The sequence below is a fragment of the Entamoeba invadens genome (genome assembly GCF_000330505.1).
Source record: "Entamoeba invadens IP1 unplaced genomic scaffold scaff_1105074726303, whole genome shotgun sequence".
Lineage (NCBI taxonomy): Eukaryota > Evosea > Mastigamoebida > Endamoebidae > Entamoeba > Entamoeba invadens.
Genome location: NW_004191695.1, coordinates 53,571 through 66,350, shown reverse-complemented (window position 1 = coordinate 66,350; position 12,780 = coordinate 53,571). Strand labels below are relative to the sequence as shown.

The window sequence follows — 12,780 nt, the reverse complement described above, 5'->3', positions numbered from 1 at the left end:
CTCGGTACCTACTTATTTATCTTGTTGAATATTTGTTTTGTGGTTGTTGTGTGTAAATCGGATGACAAAAAATGACTAAAATCAAATGAAAGCAGTTTTTATTAAAATGTTACTGAGATGCAATCAACTAATTATTTCTAATTCACAAAAGTTGTCAAGTTATTAATAAATAAAAAATGTATAACGTTCAAAAACGTGAGGATGAAAAAGTTGTTATGAAAATAAAACAATTTTAAATCACAACAACAATCTAAAATAAGATATTCATATCTAAATGAAATGATTGATTTGAATTTGAATTTGTGTTGGATTAAATTGTATATCATGAATGTTTGAAGTATTACAGTAAAAAACACAAAAATATTTACAGACCACACACAGAGTACTTTTACTATCTCTAAATAAAATTAAATTCTGAAAACTATAACCAAAAATGATTAAAATTCATCAACACAACATCAAATCATTTAATTCTATTTTTAAAATGTGAAATCAAATTATTAAACATCTCAAATTGTAATATGGTTTAATTTATCAACAATAAACTTGCGTTTCATGACATCGTTTTTGAAACATTAAAAACATATTGCACATTTTTTGGATAAGTCTGTTGACATATTTAATGACAACGAAGTACCCTATTTAGATTACATCAACAATACCATTTAATTTGTTTGTATTTAATAACTAATGATACTATGTGTTAAAAATGTTTGTTGTAGCTCAAACAATAATTGTGACTGATATTACCACGCTTTCTTGTGTAAATGAGTGATTTGAAATTGATGATGTTGATTCAAAAACAGAAATATGTTGACTGAAGTTTTTTATTACTCGAACTTAATCTAAAAAATATTTGGAATGATGGTCTTGATTAACGTTAAATTGAGAAACTAAATATTAGTTTTATTTAAAATGAATAATGTATATTTTCTAACAAAGAAATCACAATTATACATTTATATTAATAATATAAATTATATCGTACTTATTGTCTATATTTTTAAATTTAATTACAAAACAACAAATTAATTACAATTATTTAATAACTTGACCAATTGTTCAACCACCTCATTCTTAAAAATCTTTATCTTACTTTTTGTTTCCAACATTAATCTACGAGTTTATATCTATCAACTGAGATATAATTTTGCCATTCAAGACCTTTACTTGCAGTGACAAACTCTGTGATCTTCCATGGAAACCTGAATTGTGTTTTGGGGTATCATTACACCACCCAAAACATTTGTACGTTGTAATAGCAAAAAGTATATATATGATGGTTTTTGTTGTGTTCATTTTTTCAATCTTCGGGCGCCATATGTTTTGACTTTGTACGCCTTTAGTTAATGTTATATTGATCATCAGCACATTAATATTTCAACTCATTTTAAATTCAGTCAAATTTGCATTACTCTGGACATCACCTTTTATATAAAATATCAATTAATGTCGGGCTTTGTGTCTCTGTGTATTATCCCATTTTCATATAAGTAAAAATTTCCTTTAGCTCTATCATTCAAAAATATAATTTGCAGATGTGGAGCTAAGGTTTTTTCTTGCTACTCAAATACTAATTGGATAATTATGAACAAATTTTTTAGTTTTTATTAAAATGGTCAAATAAACTTGTTTCATAAAAGCGTCATTTTTTTCAGTTACGATTTTGTGAAAAATATTATAACAATTAAAAATAATTTAAAGTACTTTGGTCATTAGTCTTGAAATATTTTTGTAATTTTTTCTTGTGCACAATTTCATCCGTTCACTATAACTTTCAACTTACTTGTTAATATTTTTGATGTATTTTTTACAAACAACATGACACGCTATAAATTGTTTTCATTACTTGTATTATCTATTTATTATTTATATTTCAATTATTACTACAAATGCTCAATTAGATTTAAGTCACAACTCGAAGCTGGCCAATTTTTAATGATAAAACGTTTTTATTATTCAAAAACTAAAGTGTACAGTAAAAACTTTAAAAAGCGGGTGGGTGTGGTAATTTTGTTTTTTTTAAAAAGTGTAGATTTTTATCAATCAAACCTTAATTACCGCTATTTAAAGAACTAAATTTTTATTTTCTTTGAAAAATACCCTCTTTTGAGAGAATCCTCTTTTCAAAAGTACCGTTTTTGAAAAGTTTTACTGTATTTTGATTTGTGCACATTGGTGTTGTGTTGCATATTTTTTTCCCTTTTGATTTCGTTTTAATTATTGTATTGCTTTTATAACGTTTTGGTTATTATGGAGGTTTAATACTAAATTGTATAAAATGGAAGAATATTGTATTGTTTAATAATTCCTATATTGATACACATCTTTATATTTTGCTTTTTATATATTATTGAGTCAATAGTTGTTTGATTTTGTCAAAATTTCTCCAGTTATTTAATTTATATCAACACATTTATTTTTAAAATGAATAAAACGATAAAACTTTTTAGGTCAAAAATTGTTTGAAGATCGATGTATTTTCAAGTAAGTCACTCCAACAATAATTGTTTACAAATTGACACATCATGATATCATGAAGACTTGAAACTTCAACTTGTTATTTTTTCTTCAAATTTGTTTATTTTATTATCTGTAATTAATTAAAATACCAAGTTATAATTCAACTAAATTTTAATGATGAACATATTTACTCGATATTAACAATTAATCAAATTACTTTATTAAATTAGACTGAATTACGTCAATTATATCCAAAACGTATTTTAATATAAATAATGAAATACATTTTACTCAATATTTTAATCATAATAAAAATGTGAAACAATTGTTTTTATTTTTTAGTGTTAAAAACAATTTTCTTTGTTTCTAAAAATAGTAAAAATAATGACGATTTTATGGATAAGGAAAAACAACAGGGAGATAAAATAAATTTCAAAATAATAAAGAGGTCATACACTTTTTTGTTTTAATTCAACATAAAAATTATTTTTTTCATATAACCACACCTAATAAAAATATATTAAATTTAAATATCTTAGGTGAAAATTGCATTTTTTTACCTCTCATTGAGGGCAATGACGAATTATTGAAAAGAGTTTATATATAAATATAACTTTTTATATTAGTTTTTACAGTATTATAAAAATTATTAATTATTTGTCGAAACCATAATTCTGGTCTAAACCTTAGTACGACTTTTGTATTACTTTGTTTATTTGTACTTTAAAATTTTAAATTATACAAAAAATAATTGTGTAATTATTTAATAATGATACTTAACATATCGAATTGAACAATTAATAACATTTAAATTAACAAATAAATAATGATTGTTTTCAATGACGTTTATTAAAAATAATTTAATTAAGGATGTTGTTAAGTTGGCATAATAAGTCAGTGACCAAATAATTGAAAGAAGTAAAGCAAATAGTTTTAAAACTTTCATTTAAAAACTATTTTAAAATAGATTTAAATGTTAGAGTATTATTTGGTGAACTTTTTTCCATCCTTTTTCCATTTAATTTATAAAGTAATTGATGGAAAATACGTCCTTCTGAAAATTATTTGGCTAACTGAATATCTTAACATGTAATTAAAATAGAATCTAGTTTTATCAACATTTAAAACATAGGATATTTTTTTTTGAAATGACATGGAATTTATCATATTGTTTAACTAAACTTGATATTTTAAATACATTTTTATGTGTTACAGTTTATCTAACAAGCCTTATGGAAAAAGCCTGCCTTCTGAGATAGTTTTTCCATTATTTCTATAATATAAACCAAAAATAAATTATTTATATTATTAACAAATTGGTTATTTGCTCCAAATTAAAACATTATTCCAAATAATGTTTTAATATTATTTGGAAAATATATAAACTATTGATTATAAATTTGTTATGATTAAATTAACTATTTTTTGAAAAAAAAAATCAGAAAGAAAGTTTTTAATAATGCTAGATTAAGTGACTGTAATATTATTTGTATTTAATACATTGTTAATTGTATTTAACCAAAATAATAAACAATGCAATTGATCTCATGAATTATACACATTTAATTGCACAACACACCAACAAACAGACAAAACACTTAATTCATTTAGTTTCAAATAAATATAAAAACGTCTTATTTTTGTTAACAAACCGTTCTGTTATTCAGAGTATTTGTATGAATTTAACCAATAAAGTAACTAAAATAATTTATATTTTAAATAGTTATAAAAAATTAAAAAATAACATAAATATTATTTTGTTTTTCCATTTGAAACGAATTTTCAAAACAAAAATAAAAATTATAAAAATAACACAATTTGGAACATAAACCCTCAAAGTCGACAAATTGTACTGTGAAATATTTAACAATAAAAATTGATTCTAAACTTAATTATATATTTGGTGTGTTTCACGGAGTTTGGGCTGTTTTTGTGCAGACAGAACATAAATTCAATTTTATAAATTCCTGTGTTATTCAGCAACACAAAAATAAAAATATAAAAATCAAAATCAAATATTAAAACCAATAGTTGTTTTATTAAATTTTTATTACAGATTTATTTTAAATAATGTCAAATATTTTTTGGTGTGTATCAATTGGGTAGTTTATTGTAAATAATTATCTCCATCAATAAATTTATAAATGTGTATTATCCATCTCCAAAAACAATGGAAACATTATCACATGTTAGCGAGAAGATCAAATGTATAAATGAGCGAACACAGCTATCATATCTTCAGTGCTCTCTGCTTGCTTTCATATCAATGAATAGACGTGTTGTTGTTGGACACCTCAAGAAGCCGAGTAAATACTCCAACAAATTCATCGACATTCAAAAGGTGTTTTTTGACAACGACGAGTATTCTTTTGTGTTCAATGTTCAGAGTTTTCTTGCCAAACGAGCACAAGAGAGGATGTCCAGTTACAACAAGAAAAATTCAAGTGGGAAATGGGTTCTGCAAAAAGTGAGAAGTCAAAAGAAGCGGGAGTGCATTCATCTTTTGGAAGACATTCTTTTTGAAGATGGATTTGTTGTGATGTATGACACAGAGAATCGGGAAGGGATTGGTGGGAATGTATTCATTATACTTCCTGATGGGTCTGTTATGGACAAAGAGATGATAAAAAGACTTGGACAAACAATTTGGAATTACTGCGAAGTCGAAAAGAAAGATTCAAAAGAGATCACTTTGAATAATAGTGTGGTGATGACACTTCTATTCAGAGAAATTACTAATTAGTATGTATTTTGTGTTTGTATTATTTTTGTTGTTTGTTTGACTATTTGACCACTTTAAGAGAAAACTAACTATATATTTATTGATGTTTTTAAATTTATATAATTAAACTTTTACAAACTAATCAAATAAAACCGTTAAGAAAGACACTTTCTCAATTCATTCTGAGAGTTGAAACTTTATATTTTACATATATTTTCAACATTAATATCAGTTTTGTTTTTTTAATTATTTCAATGTTTGTAACATTTATAAAATATATAAAAACTGGTTTCGATGTCGAAATTTGCGTCTATCATTGATTTGTCAATGTCTGAAATGTAATTACTGTTATAATTAAAACTTTTTATAATCAAGATTATAGTAGTTTAGTTTATATTTCAATTTATATTAATTTAATATTTCACTTATTTATCAAGAAAAGTTCATATTTTTGATACTTAAAACAATACATGCATACAAAGATGTAAATACACAATACATTACTTTGGTTTCACATTTTATTAAAATTTGTATTTTCATTTCACAATTATACAAACAACACTTCAAACAAATAAACATGAAAAAAAGTGACTTAGCATGTCTTTCCACAACAGCACCCACTTGATGCTTCTTTCTGGCATTGGCACACCTTCTTCTCTCCACATTTGCACTCACATGTGCATTTGCATCCTTCGCAGCAGCATTCACAAGTGATGGTCATCCCAGTTGCAAATGTCTTGCATTGGCACTTTCCCTCTTTGCAGCAACAGCCGCACTCACACTTCCCTTCAGCACCACATTTGCATTTGAAGTCACAGCAGCACTTCCCGTCTTGGCAGCAGCACCCACACGTGATCGCTTCACTGCCTTCACATTTGCACTTTTTCTCACACCCACAACTCATTGTCGTGTTGCAATTCAGTGTGCCTTATATACCCATCACGGGCTTTCAAAATCAAAATGGCCAATCACTTGGACTTTTGTGGTCCATCCACTTGGATTGGTCAATTTGGTTTTGTTCTGATTGGTCGTTTGTCGTTAATAATTATAAATAATTATAATTATAATAATAATATAATTTATTACTTTATTATTAATAAAATAATAGTTTGATTATCTATATTAAAATTGTTTAATTAAATACTATAATTGAATGATTATTATACCATTTTAGAGTTTTAATAAAACACAAATAAAATAAGAAAAAATAGTTAAAAATTCTTAAAAGAAACTTTTTTTTAAGAATTTTTAAAGAAAGTAATTCCATGTTGCCATAAAATTCTTCTCTTTCCAATCTTTCCATTTCTTGTATTCTATTGTGTTCATTTACCATTCTTTCGTGCTTAATGTCTTCTTCAACTTTTTTATTGATTAAGTCGTAGTACAATTCCATCTTACCAATATAAGATATCATGACAATTAAGTCTTTTGGGAGGTTAATGTCCTTCTGTTCGAATTGATAATTCAGTTCTTCGGTATGATCAAATGCTTTATAGTCTTTATAAGTCCACACAAACACATTGTTCTCATTCTTCACACATTTTCCGTGGTCGAAAGAAAGTCCCATTTTATCATACTTTTTATTAAAGACGTAATTAAACGTCAACCGATTTCCAACGGCATTTTCACCAAGTTTCGCCTTCACTTCAAATCCATTTACCGTTTTATTGACTACAAACGACTCGTCATCGTTATTTAATGTGACACAGTCTGCATATATCCCAACAAATTGGTCATATCTTTCTTTCATAAAATCATTTGATAACCCTTCAATATTTGTTACACAAATTTCTTTGAAATTTTGTCCTATTCGATCTCTTAAGATCTCAAAAATTGCATTAGACATGATACTGTTTTGTTTATAATATCGCTCTTGCTCTCTCATCCTCTCGAAATACACTCTGAAAGTCTCAACAAACATCGTCGAATCAATTTTCGTCTCAATTTCACTAGCAGTGAGATGCTCAGTGTATTTGCATATAGGAACGGATGCTCCAAAATAGTTGAGTGATGGGAATACTTTTGGTCTGTCAAGTTGGTATCCAGCAAATGAAATAATACCAGAAATTGCATTCACACAACTTTTCATTTGAATTTCATAATTTCGTTTGCTTTCTGTTTTACCAAAGTTGTCAACAATCCATCTCATATGTGTTTCATTAACATAGTCATCATTCGCTTTGAAATTGAAATTTGGTTTGGAGTACCCATCTGTTTCTGTGTTAATCATTAAGATGTTGTACTCATATTGACTACTCCAATTTTTGCATAACAAATAATTGACTATTGAATAGTTTGTGTTAATAAGTAAAACTCTGTAGTTGTATGCCATTTTGACTTCCATTGTCCATATACTTTTAATTTCTTCTGTGAAGTGTGATTCATAATCCCATCGATAACGAGGACATTTAATCTAGATATCATCGCTTTGTGGTGTTCTGTTAACGATTGCGACAGTTGATGTGATCAAATTGAAAATGTTTGGAATGAAGCCGAAGTTCTCTTTGTTCAATAGTGTAGCATTTACGTTGCGACTAAATTCAGTGACCTCATCAAAGAACGCGTAATTGGAGAGCAAAAATTGTGAGACGGCATTCAACGTGAACAATTTGTTTTTCGACGATGTTAGAGAGACTCCATCTGATATTATCGGCTTGTACATATTCAACATGTTTTCAGTGTACTTTGACTCACTTTCATACAACACCAAGTTGCTCTTATCCACAACAGTTTCATTCATTGATTGTCTCACATATTCAGTGACTATTGGGTCGTGTGTAATATCGTAATCTTGTGTTGCCAATGTTCGTATGACTGATTGCAGTTTGAGTACCAAGTTGTTGTTGTAATTTAAATACACTTGATGGACATTGTCAAGAGTATTCATAAATCTGACATATTGAACTACACTGCACGCCTTGATCAACATCACTGAATTGTACAGTTTGATTTCATCTTGCAGAACTTTTGGGAGGTCACTGTATTTTAAGTCAAAGAACTCAAACGCAACTCCAAGTGAGTATAAGATCTTCTCCATCTTAATCACAAATTGGCAGGTTCTCCACAACTTTTCTCGTTGACTTGTTATGTTTTCAAAATCCAAAAATTCGACCAAATTGATCTTTGCGATCAACGCATCTTTCAGTGAGTTTTTGGCTTCATCGTAGTAACCCTCCTCTTGTAAGCCAAAGACGGTTTCCAACTTTTCTAAAAAGTCCTTTTTCAGATGATTAACAATTCCAATGTTTTTATCAGTGAATGTGTAATTTCCATTGTAGCAGAAGTTGAAGTACTTTTTCATCAAAGTGACCATCTCAGGATTTTCATCTTCGTTGTCTTCTGTGAAATAATTTTTGAAATGACTTTGGAAGTTAATTTCTCTGTAATCCAAAAGTGCGTTTTCCTTTTCAATTTCTTCGGGCTTTTTGTCTTTGCTTCTTGCCAACATAAATTTCTTCTTCAATTCCTTTGTGTCTCGTTTGTTGTTTTCAAGCAATTTAATAATTTTCTTAAATTTAGTCTTATGAATGTTATTATTAAAAATATCATGTTGATTACTGTATCGATGTTCGGAATAATACGTCGCACTTTCCGCTCCCAACAACAAAATGATTTCATCGAAACTGAATTTGTTTTCAAGAGTTATTTTGTTGATGTTCTCATAAAGACTTTTTATACACAGAATGTCTTTGTTGTCAACTGATACAAACGTTTTAGTGAAGAGATATGCTTGTTTCACTATAACTGCTATTTTCGAGTATGGATGAATGAACGAAGGACTTTCATGTGAAAATTCTCTTTCAAGGAAATTGGCCAAGTTCTCCAAATAATACCCTTCATTGTTATATTCAAAAATTTTCTTTGCCATTAACTGTCTATCGGCTTCTTCAGCTTCTTCCTTTTCTTTTTTTCTTTCTCAAGTCGATCATTTTCAATTTTCTTTTGTAAATTAATAGTGTTAATTTTTTACAAATAGCGTCGAGTTGTGGTTGTGTTGTTTCAAATAAATAAAAAACTTCTTCATTTTTTGGATTTGTTTGCCCAAGTTTGTCTCTCAAAGTGTTGCAACTGAATGGATAATATGTTTCATTCTCTATTTGTGCAAGTGTCTGAATGACATTTTTAAAATCAACTCTCACCCTTTTACTTTCACATTCTCGTGCAACTTCATCATTAAAAGTATACATCTATTCACTTGCATATTCAGCTTTTGATACAATAAGACTGAAACAAGCTTCTTCTATTGTTTTGTCCAAATCTATCAAATCACTTTCATAAAAGTATTCGGCTTCATCAAACAATTTTTTGTTTTGGGTGTATATCTTCTCAGCTTTTAAGTAAAATTCTCTTGCTTTCACTGGATTGGAGTGTAAACTGTTTTCAATATTAGTAATATAAGCTCCATACAACTTGTTATTATCATTTGCTTTTTCTCTATTCTTGACTAATATGGTATGAAAAGAATTAAACAGGGTCTATCACGTGACAAAAGTGTTTTTTTTTCTGTTATTTGCCACGTCACCAAAGTGGTCTTGAATTTATGTACACTTAGTTCTTTTAGATCTAGCTACGAGTATAAAGCCGACTTTTGTATAAGAAAAAACTTAGAAACAGATAGTTATTTGAATAAATACTTGGCCAAGTAATGGGAAAACAAGCCAATTCAATTCTTAAATATCGGTTTATATTTTATTACTGCTGTGATTGCCATAATTAACACAAAAATTGTGACAAATGCAGCAATGTTTTACACATCAACCCGATAGTTACAAATAACATTTTAATAACACAAATAACAATGAAATAACAATTTATTAAATAATTGTATTTTTATTAATAATATGTAATAAAATAAACCTATTCAACTTATAATAAAGCTAAAAAGCCATTAATTAATAATTAAAAATGCTATAAAACAACCAATAATAATAAATAAAGGTTTATTTTCATATTTATATTTAACGTTACTAACCAAATATTTATATTTTAAAACTATATTAAATAATAATAACCAAACTCAAAAACTCAAAAATGTTTGTTAATTATTAAATATACTATATAACATATAATATCAATACTATACTTTTAAACTATACAAATCGAAATAATGTATTAATTAATAATTATATTGTTTAGTACATAATTTATATTTAAAAAAATTTCAATATAAACTTATAGTTTAAATAATAACTTATTTTATTAATAATATATATTATTAATATATTATTAACCATACTATTAACAATAACCATAATTAATTATTTAAACAATTTCAATTATAACACAATACAATAGCCATAACACTTGACTCTATCAATTCACAACGATAATACAATGATATCATAGAAAGTATAATGCTCATAGACATAAGGCGATGTTCAAAGACATGACAACACACTCAAAGAAGAAATGAAATAATCAAAGACATAAGATAATACTCAAAACAGGACAAGCAACTCAAAGAAAATAAAGATTATCAAATAGACAATGCAATAATCAAAGACAAAGCAAATGTTTCAGGGACTGTACAAGATGTTCATGAATCATTAAAGTGACAAGTATTGATCTAATTATTAATTATAACTTATTTGATTTGATGAATATGTAACACAGTAAATAACATAGTGTTTTCATTAAGATAAATAATCAAATAAATATACAATAATAACCACGAATTGGTCTATTAAAAATAATTACAACAATGATAGCAAAGGAATTATAAAATACATCAAAATGTTATGATAATAGATAATAGAACAAACATTTGGGCGTAATCATTAAAATTTTAAATTAAAAAGTTCCATAGTTCTAACAGTTAGGTTTAACAAAATAAACTATTACAATAATATGTTAATTTATTATATCAACTTACTATAAAAAATAATATAAATACTATTAATAAATAATATGTTTATTTTTAAAAACTTAAATAATATAATATTTTATTGTTTATAGAGTCAGTCTTTTAATGTCAATATAGTCTCAAACGTTATTTGGTGGACAAAAAATAGCTTTAATGTTGTCTAAACAACAAGCATTAGGTAAAACGTGAAAGAACCCGAAACAATTGGGCTGGATTTTGCCACAGTTTTCCCAAATAGCCCAATTTTTATTGTCCAAAAGGTACCAGATAATGTTTAAGACCAGACTGAAGTTGTTCAGTTGATGAATTGAAACATGACGATGACAACGACTGCACCTCTTTTGTTGGTATTTCACCACCAAAGAGTTGACATCTTCTCGGCTAAACACAACATTTATGCACTCGATGTTCTGTGGAAGACTAATACGTTTTCGTAAGTCATTTAATAAAGAATGACCTTTTTGGAAATAATGTGTCAAAATCACCTTTTGAGTAGAAATGGCAAGTCTCGATGTTTTGGGACAATTTGTTTTTCTTGAGTGGTGTTAAATGTACTCAGATGGATTAAAGTGGTACATTTCACTCAATAAATTGAATTTTCGAATGACCATCATAACAACTTTGAAATCTTTGACATTTGCAAAGTCTTTTCCAATGATCATCATTGAGTATCAGTTGACTCCTCCCACTTATATTAATTGGTTTACTTTACTAATACTAATGTTGTGTTATTTTATATTAACACACATGTTATAATATTAAAATAATTACGAAACTACCAAATTAACACTTCTTATAATTAAAGAGTGGAAGAGTTGTTGATTCTGAAGCGCTATCATGACGCAGACACATGCGTGTTTGTATACATCAGGCATTGACAGCATAATCGGGTAGCCGGTGATTTAGTCTACAGCTTCTCCCAATAGTAGGCTTGCTTCACCAACTTCTTTTCCTCCAATATTCCACGTTGAACTTTCTGATGTTATCGAAGTGTTTTTATCTTTATTTGATCGGTAACAATGTCACTGAACGCCACAGTTGCAGTCGATGTGTCGACGATCACTTTCTGCTTTTGTTGTCGTGCCAAATGACTTGGACGAAGTATCCTTTCTCTTCTTTCTTAAACAATTTTAAAATGAAGTTGATAGGTCAACGCTCTCTTTCTCAGTAATTCGGCTCTATTAGTATTTTTATAATACTTCTCTTCCATCATAGCAGCCGCTAACATGAATTTGTGTGAATCCATAGTAGTGCAGTGGGACACTTAAAAAGGTACATGCGTCGATGCTTTCCTCCCAAATCGAATAGTCTGGCTTAATAATATGGTTCCAATCTCGATACAACAAGAAATTCACCATATTTCTAATTCGTTGTTTGATTGTTTCGTCCTTGATTAGTTCAGTTGTTTGTGTCATTTGTGTGTAGTAGTAATAAAAATACAAAACAACACCAACGGAATCACGCTGTGGCTCAACAACACCCATATATGTCCCATCTTACCAGCTGTATGTCGTTGCGAAGAATTCACTGTCTCGGAGCTCCGCTTTTGCAAGCCATTTCAATAATTTTTCTGTCACTACGAAACTTTGTTTTCGTATTCAAAACATCAATTTTATCGAGGTGAATTGTAATAATTTGAAATAATAGTTTTATAATTATTTTCATTTTTTCATTTTGTTTTTGAAATATTTTAAATGTTAATAACATATAACAATAAATATTATATTTTATT

At 27.6% G+C, this 12,780-nt stretch overlaps 3 protein-coding genes across 3 annotated transcripts; 1 reads left to right on the top strand and 2 right to left on the bottom strand.

Annotated features, from left to right (window-relative positions):
* Positions 1 to 4,633: 4,633 nt before the first annotated feature.
* Positions 4,634 to 5,206, top strand: EIN_502160 (hypothetical protein; the record flags this gene model as incomplete). Its single annotated transcript, XM_004183401.1, has 1 exon — positions 4,634 to 5,206. The coding sequence occupies one exon, from the start codon at positions 4,634 to 4,636 to the stop codon at positions 5,204 to 5,206; it is 573 nt and encodes a 190-aa protein (XP_004183449.1).
* A 571-nt stretch (positions 5,207 to 5,777) lies between these two features.
* EIN_502150 (hypothetical protein) lies at positions 5,778 to 7,529 on the bottom strand (the record flags this gene model as incomplete). The annotated part of the gene is made up of 2 exons (XM_004183400.1): positions 5,778 to 6,084; positions 6,418 to 7,529. The coding sequence occupies 2 exons, from the start codon at positions 7,527 to 7,529 to the stop codon at positions 5,778 to 5,780; spliced, it is 1,419 nt and encodes a 472-aa protein (XP_004183448.1).
* Positions 7,530 to 7,598: 69 nt separating this feature from the next.
* EIN_502140 (hypothetical protein) lies at positions 7,599 to 9,053 on the bottom strand (the record flags this gene model as incomplete). Its single annotated transcript, XM_004183399.1, has 1 exon — positions 7,599 to 9,053. The coding sequence occupies one exon, from the start codon at positions 9,051 to 9,053 to the stop codon at positions 7,599 to 7,601; it is 1,455 nt and encodes a 484-aa protein (XP_004183447.1).
* Between the last annotated feature and the right edge of the window lie 3,727 nt (positions 9,054 to 12,780).